This window comes from Orycteropus afer, unplaced genomic scaffold (assembly GCF_000298275.1).
Source record: "Orycteropus afer afer isolate SDZICR_OR568_19922 unplaced genomic scaffold, OryAfe1.0 scaffold00143, whole genome shotgun sequence".
Classification (NCBI taxonomy): Eukaryota; Metazoa; Chordata; class Mammalia; order Tubulidentata; family Orycteropodidae; genus Orycteropus; species Orycteropus afer.
In genome coordinates, this window is record NW_006921730.1 from 4,574,563 (window position 1) to 4,592,041 (window position 17,479).

Below are 17,479 nucleotides of genomic sequence, written 5' to 3' on the forward strand. Positions count from 1 at the left end.
TTATATTATTCCAACTCTCCTCTTAACCTGACTGCTTTGTAGGTGATCAATATTATTCTTTCTGGCTACTTTTAAGATTATCTATCTCTTTATCTAATGTATTCTCCAGCTTCATGCAGTTTTATCTTTCACCTAACTTTTATATAATTCAGAAAAATTCTTCAACCATTAACTGTTGAAATATTTCTATTCCCTCATTCTCTCCTTCTTTAAATTCTTATAGGATATATGCTGAACATTTTCTCAACTTCTCTTTTGCAGTCTCCATCTCTATGGAGTTCACTTTTATGCTTTCTTCTCTAATTTCCTTGGATTATTTTCCATTTCACCAATTCTTTCATTGTGACTGACTCGACAGCAACTGGTTTCAAATGTTTTAATCTACTGTTTAAGTGATCCACTAAATATGTGACTGCAATGATTATATTCTTGATTTCCAAAAGTTACCTTAAGTTCTTTCTCAAATTCGTGTTTTTCATACTGCTTTGTTTGTATACTTACTCTTTACACTTTCAAGAATTTTTAACACATTATTTTGTAGATGTTACTGCTATCAATTATTTTTTCTTCCTTACATGAATTGTTTCATGTGTCTTATTTCAATGGACTTAAGAGTTCTAACTCTTAAGTTCATTAACAAGGTTTTAAGAACCTGTGTGACCTGGATTGAGGATATACCCTTCCAGAGAAACTTTTGTCTTTGCTTTTGCCATTTTTTATGATAACTGGGATTGGGAGCTCTCAAAGTATGCAGATAGTTTAAATTTAAATCTATCCCACCTAAGGGCAGTAACAAAAATTCTCAAGAAGACTTCCTAAACTCTGACAGCCCACAGTATGACAGTCAAGCATCCTTTAATTTTCCCTCTATCACTAGAGACATTTTTTTTTCCCCAGAATAATCTTTATGAGAGTGTAACCTCCAAGGACTTGACTGCTAAACAGAAGGCTGGTGGTTCAAACCCACTAGCCACTCCTCGGAAGGAAGATGGGGCAATCTACTTCCGTAGTGATACTGCCTTGGAAACCCAAGGAGGGGTCACTGAGTCGGGTACAACTCGATGGCACACAACAACAATAACCTCCTCCAAGGGTCTAGGACCCATGGCCTACACTATTGCTGCTTTAGATTGAATTGTACCCCCCCCCCCAAAAATGTGTTGAAATCGTTAACTCATACCTGTGGATATGATCCCTTTTAGGAATAGGGTTTTCCTTGCTTTGTTAATGAAGTCATCTACGTGTAAAGGTATGTCCTAAACCTAATCACTTATGAGTTATAAAAGAGCAGATTAGAGTCAGAAGTAGGTACACACAGGAGGAAGAAAGACATTATCTGAACACAATGGAGGCAGAAGAACTTACAAGCTTAGGAACGCCAAGGATTGCCAGCTACTAGAAGCTGGAATAGACACTGTGAGAAAACAAATCTCTGTTATTTAAACCCACTTATTTGTAGTATCTGCGTTATGGCATTACTAAGTAACTAAAACACATGTAGACACTAAATGACAAGTCTCTAGATTATGCTGCCTAAGCCTTCACAATCACCATCAATTACACTTCAAGTCTCAGCTTTTAGTATCCTTAGGCTTTAGCCTTGGAACATTTTCCATTCTAGAGAAAGCTCAGTTACATAACTCAAAAAATGTATTTGTGACACTCCCTGGTCATCTACTGGTTAGGATTTGGCACCTTCAAAAAATGTATTTGTGATAATTTACCTAGCATAGCATGCTCTCACTTTTTGGAGGAGGCTTTCCACATTAATCTGCCTTATAGCTGGCCAAGGAGCTCTGGTGGCATACTGGATAAGGCACTTGACTGCTAACTGGCAGGTCAGTGGTTCAAACCCCACCAGACGTTCTGCAGGAGGAAGACAGGGCAACCTACTTCCATAAATATTTAGAGCCTTGGAAATCCAATGGGAGTTGCCATGAGTTTGAAACAACTTGATGGCAATGAGTTTGGTATTTTGTTTTATAGGAGGCTAACAGTGTTACCAAAGTATTTTAGGTTCAATATTACACAAAGAAACTTTACATTTAAAAAACTTTAAAAGTTATTATTTAAAAATTTTAAATGTGGTATTTATCATTCTGAAACAGAAATTAAATAAACAATTAAATCAATAGGTCATGATCATGTTTCTCTCCAAAGGGCATAAAAAAGAAGTATCAGAGAATTCTAAAGTTCAATGCAATCTATTATTTAAAAAACAATGTACATAATTTACTTTTTACATACCATGCTACCACCACCTCACCTTTGTAATGATTTCTAACTATACAGTCCTGCAAGAGTTGCGTACTGAAAACTTGTCAGGTTTTAAAGAAAACAAAATCTAAAGAATTAAAGAGAGTCTTTCATTTGCTTTTTTTTTTTTTTTAAAATTGTGATTTGAGTAAAGATTTACAGAGCAAATTCACTTTCCTTACAGCAGTTCACATATACTTTGTCTCATGACATTGCCCACGATTTACCACAATACAACAGATCCCCTCCCACTTCCTCCCCATAGTTACCTCTTCCCTGTGTCCATCCCCCCATGCACTACTGCCCCTTGAGCTGTCTCCTGGTGCATAAGCAGCCCTTCTTTCTCTCATGACTGTTCTCTCCAAGGAGTGTAGCTACCACAGGTAAATGTTCACCTCATATGCCTGTCTTTTGCTTGGCTTGGAAGCCACAGGTGTGGGTTCAATTCCAGACCTGAAGGGCTGCTTGCAGCCATAGTCTTAGTGGTTCCACCAGGCTCTTATCTGACCAACAAACCTGGTCCCCCCCCACACACACTTTATTTTCCTCCAAATGATTTTGAGTTTTGTTCACATTGTTTTCCCTCTCTATCCAGGATCTCCTACATATATCCCCTTCCAAATGGTTGACATTGGTAGCCAGGCACCATCTAGTTCTCCTGGTCTCATAGTAATACAGGCTGCAGATTGGATGGTGTACCAGTCATTAGGACTGATTGTATCCATGAATTTTTGGTTGTCTTCGTTCTTCTTTGCTCTAGACGGGAAGAGACCCATCATTGCATCTAGATGGCAGCTTGCAAGCTTTTAAGATCCCAGTAGCTATTCGCCAAAGTAGGAGGTGGAACAATGTTTTGTGTAGTATGTTATGCCAATTGAGCTTGACGTCCCCTGCAACTATGGTCCCGAGCCCAGAGATTCAACTACTCGGTCCCTCTGGGTAGCTGGCTGTGACCAAGCAGTGACTACATCCTTGCTCCCTGTCAGTTCTACTATACACCTGGGAATTCAGATCACACACATAAACTTATAGGACTGCTGTCTGCCAACCCTATACATGTTCTTGGGTACACTCCCCACTTCATAGACATACCTACTAATTCAGCCTGTCCACCCGTATAACCATGTTTGCCTTCACTGACAATGCAGTACTGTATTTGCAAAAGGGTTCATCTTTGTTGTCGGTACCTCCCACGTACCTCTCTATGTCTTTCTCTTCCTCAATGCCACCATATTGATAACTCTCATTTGGTACACTGCCCTTCTCTTCACCCAAATCAATACGTATCTCTATCTATCTAACAGCGTTCCCTCTCCTCCTCTCCCACCCCTGGTAACCAACAAAGAAAATTTCCTTCCATACATAAAACTTTCCTTGACTTTTACAACAGACTATTACAATATTTGTCCTTTTGTGATTGACTTATTTCACTCAGCATAACGTCCTCCAAGTTCATCCAAGTTATGCAGTGTTTTGCAGATTCTACATTATTCTTTGGTGTTGCATAGTATTCCATTGTGTGTATGTACCATAGTTTTGTTATGCATTCCTCAGTTGATGGACACCTAGGTTATTTCCATCTTTTGGCTATTGTAAATAGTGCTGCGATGAACATCAGTATGCATATGTTTGTTCTTATCATGGCTCTCACTTCTTTAGAATATATCCTAGTAAAGGAATAGCTGGGTCAAATGATATTTCTAATTCCAACTTTTGAACAATCACCATACTGCTTTCCACAATGGTTGTACCATTTTACAGTCCCACCATCAGTGTATCAGAGTCCCAATCTCTTCACATCCTCACCAGCATTTGTTATTTTCTGTCTTGTTGAACTTTGCTACTAGTGCTAGAGCAAGATGGTATCTTGTTTTGATTTGCATCTCTCTAATAGCTAATGATCATGAGCATTTCTTCATGTTTGCTGGCTGCTTGAATATCCTCCTTGGTGAAGTGTCTATTCATGTCTTCTGCCCATTTTTTAACTGGATTGTTTGTTCGTTGGACTTCCTGAATGGATATATTCTCCTCTTTCATCATATCAGGGAAGTTCTCCTCCAGCAAATCTTGGACAATTTTCTCACAGTGGTTTTATTTTTCTCTTCCTGTTCTGGAATTCCAATGACACATAGGTTATTCCTTTTGATGGTATCCCATGTGAACCTTAGGCTTTCTCAATTTTTTTGTTATTTTTTTTCTGATTGATCCCTTTCCAAAGAAGTATTCAGGTATTTGTCTTCAACCTCATTAATTCTGTCTTCCATTGCATCAATTCTATTCCTTTGCCCTTCCAATGTGTTATCTATTTCTGACAATTTAGTATTAATCTTCTGGAGTTCCATCTGTAGATTTAGAATCATTTCTAATTTTTCATTTATTTTGTCATTTTGTTCTTGTATTTTCTTTCAAAATTTTTCTAGGGTTTTGTCTGTTTTCTCTTTGATCTGCTTTTCAATCCTTTGAAGATACCTAAATATCAACCTTATGAATTCTTTATCAGAGAGTTCCAATGCTGCTCCTTCCTCATGGATATGTTCTGGATCTGTATCCTGTTCCCTTGTTTCTACCACTTTATCTTGCTTCTTTGTGTGGACTGTGATGGTGTGTTGTCTCTGAGACATCCTGGCGTTGTTGTATTATGATCTTTGTTAACTGCTTTTAAAGAGCAGCCAAGGGTGATTCAGGCTCCTCTTGGTGGTTTTTTATCGTTGGTCTATTGATGGAGAAGGAGGTGGTGGCTCTCGGTCAGTAAGTGAAGCTGCAGGACGTGTGGGTGTAGTTGTGTCTTATGGGAACTGTTGTTTCCCACTCAATTAGACAAAAATTACAACTGAATAACCATCAAAAAACTAAAAGCACATGGACAAAAAAATCCACCATGTAATCACAGGGAACAGTAACAAAAAAAGGAAAAAAAAAAAGAAGAAGAAAACCTGCAATATCTGGGTATACGGCAGTAAGAGAAAAAAGGTAGAAAAGGACAATAATGAAGAAAAAAAATGGGAAAAATGCAAAAAGAAAAACAAGGAACAGGGTTAACCATGAGAGAAAAAAGAAAAAAAACTTGCAACCATGAATAGGGAAAAGAAAAAGAGCTGAAAACCAGGACCTGGAAGAGGAAGAATAAAGAATAGTAGTAAAAAGGGAAAATGTATTAATAATAATAGCAGTTTTAAAACAGACAAATACAAGCAAACTAATCACCAAAAAAAGAAAGAGAATAAAAAAAGAAAAAGAAAAAACATCGGGGGAGGGTAGGGCAGGGCACCCAGGGTCTGCCTGAGCACACAGACTGGGATAGAGTTCCTGTGGGCCCAGAAGATGGGTGGGAGTGGGAGATGGCCGCACCTCCATTCAGCAAGGGGTGTGGGGTATAAGAGTAACAAGGGGAATGTCACACCTTTCTCAGTTATCCAGGTCCAGAGTGCCCTTGGGGTTACTGGCAAGCAGAACCTATTCTTAAGCCCCTGAAATCTTGGAGAGCGCTGTCTCTTTAAATATCCAAAATGGTCAAGCTGCTTGTAATCATTCAACATGGCGGTGGTACCCTCCGGACAGACAAAAGTACACAGCTCATTCCACCTTTCTCTTCACTGGTGCTTTGCGTTTTATTCCCCAGACACCAGAGCAGTCCTCCGTGTAGTCCCTGACTAACAGGGCTGATTTTTAGGTTAATTCTTAGGTCCTACCACCACTCAGCACTCCCCAAGCTGTCTGTGCCGTGCTGTCAGGCTTGCTCAGGTTTGCTGCCAGACTGCAGCTCCTTATGTCTCCTTTTTTTGGTATTTTCATGCAAATTCTTCTGCTAGTGAGGTTTAGTCCACTTCTATATCCTTCCCGTCAAGGCTCAAGGGTCCAGATTATCTTCTGTGTCTGTTTCTATTGGTTCCCCTTTTCTTTGTTGAAGAGGGTCTGTGCAGTCTTTCTCCCTATTTCACCATCTTACCAGAAGTCCTTTCATTTGCTTTTATAGACCTATCTCTAATCTTTAACTACTGCTTCAAAAATCATGTCTAAAGTATCAGGCCTACAACATAAATTAAGCTAGAATATAAGTAAAAACCTACTACATTATATGAAAAAGTAATTATAAATTCTTGGAAACTCAGCTTAATAAAGGTAGTTTTAGCCAATAGACTCCAGCAACATACCAAAAAAATAATACATTATGACCAAGTGGGGTTCATACCAGGTATGCAAGCATGGTTCAACATTAGAAAAACAATCAACATCATCCATTACATAAATAGAACAAAGGAATAGAACCGATGATCATATCAATCAATGCAAAAAAGGCATTTGAAAAAATTCAACATCCATTCTTGATTAAAACTCTCAGCAAAATAGGAACAGACGGGAAATTACTCAACATAATAAAAGGCATATACACAAAACCAACAGCCAACAATATTCTCAGTGGAGAGAGACTGAAACCATTCCCCTTGAGAACAGGAACCAGGCAAGGACACCCTCTATCACAACTCTATTCACCACTGTACTGAAAGTCCTAGCCAGGGCAAAAAGGCAAGAAAGGGAAATCAAAAGCATCCAAATTGATAAGAAAGAAGTAAAACTATCCCTATTTGCTGATGATATGATCCCAACATAGAAAACCCAAGACTCAGTAAAAAAAACCTACTGGAACTAATTGAGAGAGTTGAAATAGTGGTCAGATCTAAGATCAACATACAAAAATGAGTTGGATTCCTCCACACCAGCAGAGTTTGCTGAAAAGGAAATAAGGAAATCAATACCATTTAGAACAGCTACCAACAAAATAAAATACTTTAGAATAAATCTCACTAGGGACACAAAAGACCTATAACAAAGAAAACTACAAATCATTACTCCAAGAAACCATAAGAGATCTACATAAATGGAAGAACATACCATGCTTGTGGATAGGTACATTGAACACTGTGAAAATGTCAATTCTACCCAAAGCAATCTATACATTTAATGTAAACCCAATCAATATCCCATCAACATTCTTTAAGGATACAGAAAAACCAATCACTAATTTTATATGGAAAGGAAAGAGACCTCAAATAAGCAAAGAATTACTGAAGAACAAAGTAGGAAGTCTCATACTCACAGATCTCATAGCTACTATATAGCCATAGCAGTCAAAACAGCCCAGTACTGGTACGAAAGACACAAAGACCACTGGAATAGAATTGTGAACCCAGAAATAGATCCTATGGTCAGCTGATTTTTGACAAAGGGCTGAAATCCATTAAATGGGGAAGAGATGATCACTTTAACGAATGGTGCTGGCAAAACTGGTATCCATTTGCAGAAAAATGAAATGATATGTACCTCACACCATACACAAAAACTAACTCCAGATGGATCAAAGACTTAAATGTGAAACATAAAACTATAAAGTTCCTCAAGGAAAAAATAGGGGCAAATTAAGGGGGCCCTAATTAATGGCACGGGAGATCTGGTGGCAAAGTGCCTAAGTCATTTGACTGCTAACCAGAAGGCTGGTGGTTCAAACCCAGTTACGGCATAAACTGTCAAGCATAATCCAAAATGCACAAACAGCTGAAGATAAACTAGATGAATAGGACCTTCTAAAAAATAAATTTTTATGTGCATCAAAAGGCTTCTCCAAAAGAGTGAAAAGAGAACCTACAGATTGGGAAAAAAATATCTGGCAATGACATATCTGACAAGGGACTTATCTCTAAAATTTATAGAAAACTCCAATCCTCAACAACAAAAAGGCAAACAATCCAATTGAAAAATGGGCAGAAGACATGAATAGACACTTCACCACAGAAGATATTCAGGCGGCCAGCAAATACATGATCACTAGCCATTAGAGAGTTGCAAATCAAAACAATAATGAAATACCACCTCACCCCAGCACTAATAGCAAAGTTCAACAGGATGGAAAAGAACAAATGCTAGTGAGGATGTGAAGAGATTGGGACTCTGATCCACTGCTGGTGGGACTGTGAGGTGATACAACCACTGTGGAAAACAGTATGGCGATTCCTTAAGTTGGAATTAGCAATCCCATTACTAGGTATATATCCTAAAGAAATGAAAGCCAGGACAAGAACAGATACATGCACACCCATGTTCATCGCAGCACTACTTAAAATAGCAAAAAGATGCAAACAACCTATGTGCGCATCAACAAAAGAATGGATAACGAAGCTATGATACATACACACAATGGAATGCTACGCAACACTAAAGAATAATGTAAAATCTGCAAAACACTGCTTACCATGGATGAACTTAAGAGGACATTACACTGAGTGAAGTAAGTCAATCACAGAAAGGTAAATATAGTATTAGTTCATTCATATAAAAAGTCAAGGAAAGGTTTATATATGGAAGGAAGCTTTCTTTGTTGATTATCGGGTAGGAAGGGAGGGGAAGTGCAGTGTAGTAAATTACTTTGTGTGGCTTTTCTACCCATAAGTCTTTGTGAACTCCAAGGTGGGATTTGCTGTGAGCAACTGAGGAGCTTATGATTGCTGAAGGTGTCCACCTGGAGTATTTCTGTTGGGAGTGGCACAAAACAATGTTCTGGGAGGTTCCCACTCTCTCAGATGCTATAATTGGCTAGTTGGACCACCCTGCCAGGCTCAAAAAGGAGGCCTCCTGGAGGCAGAACTCTCTCTGACTGCTGGTTGAGGAAAACGTGCTGCTGAAAGAGACACAGGCTCCTGAGACACGCGTTGCTGGGAAAAAGACGCAAGAGACACGCACCCCGGAAAGAGACTGAGAGAGACTGTTGGCTGAGGGATGGTGGGCTGGAGAGAGAGACTGAGCATTTTTTCCTGAACGCAAATTGTAGCTTGGTGCTTCCCTAATAAACCTTGTAATCTGTGAGTTCTGTGGCCACTACAGTGAATTATCGAACCCAAGAGAGAGGTGGTGGGTGCTCTGGGAGGAACGGTTGGAGAAAGGGCTGGAGGGAGGAAACATGTCTGGCCTGGCAGTAACAGGCCTTGGGTTACTGCTGGTAACCCTGTCTTCCCCTTGTGGGATTAGAGGAGGTCAGAACATGTGGCCTCCTCGCCGTTTTTGCAGGAAGGAACATTGCAAAAAAAAAGAAAAAAATGCATTGACCCATGTCACTTTAGTTTTCTATCTTTCACTGTACATAAATTTTATTTCAATAAAATGTATTTTTAAAAAATGTGTATGAACTGTTGGAAAATAAATAAATAAATAAATAAAGGTAGTTTTAACCCTACAATTATTTTTAACCTTGAAACACTTACACAAGTGACACACATTATTATTTAAGGTAACTAAATGGTAGAGCAGATGTGGAATTTAAAACATGCTTATTTTCTACATCTTAAAAATAAAAGACATAGCTGAGCCAAAAATTCTGATGTGGTTAAAAATTAATGCAATAAAATTCCATTAGAAATATCTAACTGTATCTGATTTCAGAAACAAGATAATCATAACACACTCAGTTCTCATTGAATTAAACTTCTATTATTTTCTTAAAACATACATGAGCAGAAGCTTCAAATAACTTAAAAATGCTCTTTGAATGAAAATTTAAGCACTCTTAAATAAGTTATTACTTAATCCTGACCTTGAAAAAGCCTAGTCTAATAAAAACATAATAAAGAAAACAATAAATTAGGAAGTTTACCACTTACCAAATAATGTCAGTTTCAGTATCCTACTACACTGAATTGCAAAGGAAAGGTCAGAACTATCAAAAATTGTTATAAGATCTCCATCTGGAATTTAAAAAGAAAAAAATGATTTAATATTTGCATCAGTAGTAAACTAGGACACACATAAACAACTGTCCCTATTACTCTTATGGCAATGTATTTATCATATCCTCACAAAAGAAGCCAAAAATGCAGCTAAAATTAATGAATTAAGTTGCCTTTTACTAGTCATCAAGAGGAGACTCATGGTTAGCAGTATAACAAACCATTGATTTAGACTGAAATCTTTCCATTTCAAAAAAGTTAAATATATTTCTCAAAAGTTAAATTGTAATGATTCTCAAAGTTCAAAATTTAACTCTAAGTCCAATAATATGTCATTGATACGGAAGACAGAAAGCCATATATAATAATAACTCAGAGCTGCAAAGAGGTTTCTGCAGAATTTCTTTAATGAGTGGATAGACAATGGAGTATTTCAGATTTCTGACCATTCTGATATTAAAAGGAAAACTATCCATTCTTGACAGAAATTTTATTATGTACAAATAGTGCACATTTATGACTCTGAAATCCCCTAGGATAAAGAATACTATAATTAACATTATCACTCACGCCTCTCAAAAGTTTCCAAAGGGCTAGGGGGAAAAATGGTCTCTAAACAGAGCAAGAACAGAAAAGCAGCCACAGGCAAGGAGGAGTATGGGGCCTAGACAGGCTATCTTTACAGACACAGTTGGGAGTGGGGGTCAGATGGTTACCCCGGGAGGCTAAGAGACTACTCCAGGGTTGCTCTGCTGCACCAATTTTCACATTAATTAGTTAGATTTACTTTGGACAAAGATGGTAGTAAATGAGGATTTTAATAATTGTTTTTAGCTTTTTATGCCCAAATCCACTTTTAATAACACACATGTCCTAATGTTCAACTTTCAGGGATGCCATTCAAACATTTTAAGAAAATATGAGTAAAAGAAATAAACTTCTAAGTTGTTGTGTTGTTGTTGTTATGTGTCGTCAAGTTGGACCCGACTCATAGTGATCCCTCCTTGGGTTGCCGAGGCAGTATCACTACAAAAGTAGATTGCCCAACCTTCCTTCCAAGGAGTGGCTGGTGGGTTTGAACCACCAGCCTTCTGGTTAGCAGTCAAGTGCCTTCTTCTAAGTAAGAGTCAGTTAATTGCAACCATTTTTACATTTTTTAAGGGAAAAAAAAGATGACAACAGAAATTGTATGTTCTAAAAACCTAAAAAATATTTATTATTTGGTCTTTTACAGAAAAAGTTTCATTTTTCGCCTAAACAAAAACAAGAGAGTTGTTGTTGTTGTGTGCCATCGAGTTGGACCCGACTCATAGCGACCCCTCCTTGGGTTTCCGAGGCAGTATCACTACGGAAGTAGATTGCCCCATCTTCCTTCCGAGGAGTGGCTGGTGGGTTTGAACCGCCAGCCTTCTGGTTAGCAGTCAAGTGCCTTAGCCACTATGCTACCAGAGCTCCCAAATGAAAGGAGGCGCACGCCCGTTAAGGCCAGTCAAACAGTGTGTTTATGCCAACACTGAAGGAAGGAGTTCCTGGCTGGCACAAACATTGAAGCACTAGACTACTAGCTGAAAAGTTAAAAGGCTAACAGAACCACTCAAAGAAACCCTCTGGAGAAAGCTCTATGGAGTAGCTCTCCTCCCCCCAGAAGGTGGCTCTATGGAGTAGCTCTACTCACGTACACATGGTGTTACTATGAGTCAGAATCAACTCAATGGCAACCAACAAAAACAAGTTTGAAGTTAAGAGAAGAAGTGGAAAAAAGTTAAAATTTTGAGTTATAAAGTCAAGAAAGAGAACAAACTGATCAAATTAAGGCACACATTTGTAAGTCAAAGAAATCAAAGTCATTATGTTGCAAGTGGGAAAAATGTTCTTCATTTTTCCTTAACACAGATGATCTTTAAAAATTAGTTTTTGGTGTTCTTAGATCATATTAACACCAAGAGAAGGAAAAGAATTACAGCTGTAGCTAGATGGCCAGTTTAGCTGATAATCAGTGACTGCTTTTGAGTTGTGGTGTTGACAGAGAATACTGAAAGTACCATGGACTGTCAGAAGAACAAACAAATGTGCCCTGGAAGAAGTACAGCCAGAATGCTCCTTGGAAGCAAGAATGGCCAGACTCCGTCTCACCTACTTTGGCCATATTGTCAGAAGGGACCTTCCCTGGAGAAGAGTATCATGCTTGGTAAAGTGGAAGGTCAGCAAAACAGGGGAAAGCCCACAATGAGATGGACTGATAGAGAGGCTGTAACGATGGGCTCAGGTATAGCAAGGATTGTGAGGCTGGCACAAGATCAGCCAATGTTTCGTTCTGTTGTACATAGGGTCGCTATGAGTAGGAGCCAACTCGATGGCACCTAACAATAACAACACATATTACAAAAGTAAACCCTGGCAGTACAGTGATTAAGAGCTCACTTACTAATCAAAAGGTTGGCAGTTTGAACCTACTAGCCACTCGCAGGAGAAAAATGTGGCAATCTGCTTCCGTAGTGATTACGGCCTTGGAAATCCTATAGGACAGATCTACTCTGCCCTCCAGGGTCACTATGAGTCAGAATTGACTGAACAGTAATGGGTTTGGTTTTAGGTCCACATTTTAAGCTGCAGGAAAGTGGCTGCCCAGCTATTTGCATGTCACCAGTCATGTGACTGGGGTCTGGCCAATGTGGGCAGAAATGATACACAATACTTAAGGTTTAGGGAATAAAACATCCTACATGACTGCCATATTTTGTCTTGACCCATCTACCTAATGGATATCAGTATCCAAGGTGAACTTAAAGGATACCTATTGAAGATAACAGGTCTTTTGTTAACTCTGGGTCCCTGAGTGATTTGACTGCTAAATCACTGATATTTTAAGATTTCCATTACAGTAGCTGTCATTTAAAACATTCACAAAGTCAGAAAAGAAGCTATTAGTGAGAAGAGGAAAACCAGGACAGCACAATGTCAGAGATAATAAGAAATTAGAATATTTCAAAAAGGATGATTAGGGCAACAGTGCCAAATATTATGCTGACATCAAGATGAGAAAGACTGGAAATAAATTCAGCAGTAAGAAAGATACTAGTAATCACCTAAAGATCAATTTCAGTAGATAACACAAAATGCAGGTATAAAAGAATAGGAAATATAGCAGTGGAGGCAATTCCTGTGTTCGGTGAAATATTTCTGTTTTTGTGAAACACATCTCTATAAAAATGGTTTTATTGTCAAGTAAGACTACATACCACAAACATACATCAGCATATCAGAAGCTCTGAAAATTCCTGCAATAAATAAACATATTTGCTGTTTTTTAAACCAGCTTTCCCATACTTACATGACCATGAAATTCTTTTTCATTCCGTATTTACTGATATTCCTCTAATTTGGAGAAATATGAAGGGAAGTTTGGTTTTTTGTTTTAATTTTTACTGTGATTTGGTTCAAAGTTTATAGAGCAAATTCATTTTCCATATAGCAGTTCACCACTGAGTAGATTCCAACTCATAGTGGCCTCCATTGGCTTTCTGAGGCAGTAAATCTTTACGCAAGTAGATTGCCCCTCTACAGTGGCTGGTGGGTTTGAACCACCAACCTTCTGGTTAGCAAATGTCTTAGGCACTGCACCACCAGAGCTTGTAACAGTTCATACATACTTTATTTTATGAGATTGACTATACCGCCACAATTTAACAGTTCTCTTTCCACTTCTTCCCTGTAGTCACCTCTTCCCTGTGTCCTTCTTTCCTATGCATTCCTGCCCCCTGAGCTATCTCCCTGTGTAAATACTACTCTGTTCTCCCATGACTGATCATTCTAAGGAGTGTATCTACCTGATGTAAATGTTCGCCCTACATGCCTTTCTATTGTTTGGCTGGAAGCCAGGGGAGTGAGTTCAAACTCCAGACCTGAAGAGTAACTTGGGGCCATACTCTTGGGGCTCACCAGGCTCCATCAGACTAGAAAGCCTAGTCTTTTTTTATGAATTTGCATTTTGCTCCACATTGTTCTCCCACTCTATCCAAGATCTCCTGCACTGATCCTTTTCCAAGTGGTTGACGGGCACCATCTAGTTCTTCTGGTCTCATGGTCATACACACTGAAGTTCACATGGTCCACTGGTCCCTTGGACTGATTGTTTTCAGGCATCTTTGGTTTTCTTCATCATTCTGGATAAGGAGTGAACCAATGTTGCATTTACATAGTCACTTGCAAGTTTAAGACCCCAGTCACTCCTCACCAAAGTAGGATGTAGAAGAATGCTTTTGTGTAATACGTTATGCCACTGAGCTTGATGTCCCGAGACCACGGTCCCAAGCCCACAGGTCCAATTATTCACTCCCTCAGGGTGGTTGACTAAGGTGGTGGTGGCTAAGAAGTTATTGTAACTTTGCCCCTTGTTAGGTCTATTATATACATGGACATTCTTATAACACATACAAATATATATGTAGAAACATCACGGGCCCACCTAATAGAAGACTGATTTTATAAGAAAAAAGAAACTAGAATCATATAAGAATGACAAAGATATGCTTGTAAAAATGCAAATGGAAGTATTTTGTCACTTAAAACACCCTTGTAATAGTAAACTATCATTAGTAACTATCATTAATAACGGTACAGTGCACAATTATTTGCATGAAAATATGGTGTAACTTAAGTACATGAATGGTCTATTAAAGTAGATACAATCCCCATGGAAAAGAATGAAAAGAGATAATCCAAACAAAAATGGGTAAAAGAACACATACAATAGTTAGACTTTTGAAAACTAGCTGTAAAAGCACTTACCCTCATCTTTATACTTTATTATAACTTCATCATTACTCAGAAGTTTTCCTCTGAAAACTCGTTGCATCATTAGCACTAACTCATCATAAGTAATATCTTCATTATGAATGGGAATTCGTCGAATATCCTCCCCAAGTTGAGCTTTGATGATTAGCTTCCCACTTAGGTCCAACTGTCCATTCATGGTGGACTCCAGGATGCTCTATATATACAGCTCTAGAGAAAGACAGATAAAAAATGGTTTTGATGATTAAAAAATGAAACTGCAAAATATAACTTAAATGTCCAATAACAGAGCTATTATCAGAATGGAAAAAATTCTACCCTTCAAAATAGAATCTCTGTCCCAAGCTCACTACTTTATTGTTGTTATGTGCCGTCGAGTTGTTGGGATTCCAGGGCCACTCCTCGGAAGGAAGGTTGGGCATTCCTACTTCCGTAGTGATACTGCCTCGGAAACCCAAGGAGGGGTCGCTATGAGTCGGGGCAGACTCGATGGCAAACAACAACAACAACAACATCACTATGGAAGTAGATTGCCCAATCTTCCTTCCGAGGAGTGGCTGGTGGGTTTGAACCACCAGCCTTCTGGCTAGCAGTCAAGTGCCTTAGGCACTATGCTACCAGAGCTATATTCATATGTTAAAAACAGCCTGGCGGCAACTTTATTTTATTACATAAACACAACTGTTTTAGTTCTCTAAACTGCTGCTGTAACAGGAATACCACAAGAGGATAGCTTTAATCAACAAGGATTTATTCTCTTACAGTTTAGGAAGCTGTAAGTCCAAGTTCAAAGTGGCAGCTCCTAGGGGCTGGGTGAAGGCCCCTTGACCTGGGCTTCAGCTCTACCTCCTGTACCAGGCCCACTAGAGCTGGAGGCTTTTTATGATTCACACAGCTGCTGGGTGCTGAGGGTGACAAACCCCAAGATCCACAAGTAAAATGGCACACTCCCAAGATAGGCAATATGGCAGGCCATGGAAATGAAGACTCGGCCAAATGCAGGATCCAGATGTGCCAAAGCTCAGAGACCTTTCTCAAAGCTTCTTCTGATATACTGGAAGCAGGTCACACCCCATAGTCAGCTATGTAGCTGCTCACAGCAGATTCCACCATGCAGTTGACTACCAATCTCATCCAGCTGAATGAATAACTACATCCAGCTGCCCCACCACTCAAAACCATGGCCCAGCCAAGTTAACACACAACCTTAACTACCACACCAAACAAATCCGCTGTTGAGTCATTCCAATTCACAGTGACCCTATAGGACCGTGTAGAACTAACCCACAGGGTTTACAAGGCTAAATTCTTTACAGAAGCAGACTGCCAAAGACTAGATGGTAGGTGCAAGCCACTAACTTTTCTGTTCACAGCTGAGCACTTTAACAACTGCACCCCCAGGACTCCTATTATATACACATATACATATGTACACACACACATAAGACACATATATACATAAATACAAAACATATATATATATAAAGTACATTTTATTATTACTTTATGTCTTTTACTATTTTACGCACATATTTAACTGTGCCTGACATCACTTCTTAGATTTCTAACCTAACATGGCCCCTGGCCAAATGTTTAACCTCATTCCTTACTGCTTCCCCTCATTCACAATGCTACACCCATATTTGTTCACCTACTCAACCTGAGTTGCACTTGCTTTTCCCTTTGCTTGAATCCTTGGCTATACCCCTCCCAAGTCAGATTCCTGTTCAAATGCCACTTTCCCAGTGGTCTTCCCTGACCATCAATCTAAAATGGCTCCTTTCCTGAGGTTTCCAACAAAATTGTCCTTTACAATGGCACACATTCCATGACCTCCTCCAGACATGAGTGGGTATGTATGATTAAAACCAAAAACCAAACTCACTGCCGTCAAGTCAGATCCGACTCACAGCAACCCCTCCCTGGGTTTCCGAGGCAGAAACTACAGAAGTAAATTTACTACAGAAGTAAATTGCCCAATATTCCTTCTGGTATGTATGATTAGAGTGCATAATTTATTTAAGAAAGAAATAAAAGAATAACAGAGACCAAAAACGCCATTATCATCAAGTTGATTCAGACCCACAGTAATTCTACAGGACAAAGAACTGCCCTTAAGGGTTTCCAAGGCTATAAATCTTTATGGGAGCAGAATGCCATCTCTTTCTCTCATGGAGCACTTGATAGCTTCAAACCATTAATCTTTCTGGTAACAGCCAAGCACTTAACCACAGCACCACCAGAGCGTTATAGAATTATCCACTCCTGAGTTTTGCTTCACTCTAATTTCCAGTTACTCAGTGTTGTTATTCTATGACTTTCTAATCTCAAATGCAAAATAATGTTTTTATCTTTAAATCTATACAATAATGGAGAATAAATTTCACAAAAAATAGTAAGTTGTCTCTTCCCCTCTACTTTTCAAGGCCAATACCATACTTCTACAAAAATAGCATGCACATTACACGATGGGGGTGTTTTATAAGCTGCAACATCCTCCTGCATTAGTTTCCAATTTGCATTATATGCAAAAAAAAAAAAAAAGTACTGTATGTTTTTTAATGTTACCCATAACCACTGAGCATTACTTTAGTGTCAACTCTTTACTCCTCCTGCCCTTACCAAATGATCTATCAGACTGTTTGAGGTGCCCAACAACCCTCCTGTTGGCCACATTCAACCTCATGCTTTACTAGTAGCAGCTTGCTATTCTCTCC

The 17,479-nt window shown here is 38.9% G+C and overlaps 1 protein-coding gene across 1 annotated transcript in view; it reads right to left on the bottom strand.

Annotated features, from left to right (window-relative positions):
- The window catches only part of TFG (trafficking from ER to golgi regulator), a 51,531-nt gene extending 36,591 nt beyond the window's left edge, over window positions 1-14,940 (bottom strand). The window contains exons 1-2 of the mRNA XM_007945778.2: window positions 14,757-14,940; window positions 9,903-9,986 (exon numbers count right to left, since the gene is read on the bottom strand). Coding sequence (XP_007943969.1) covers window positions 9,903-9,986; window positions 14,757-14,940 — 268 coding nt within the window. The remainder of the gene's footprint in view (window positions 1-9,902; window positions 9,987-14,756) is intronic.
- Between the last annotated feature and the right edge of the window lie 2,539 nt (window positions 14,941-17,479).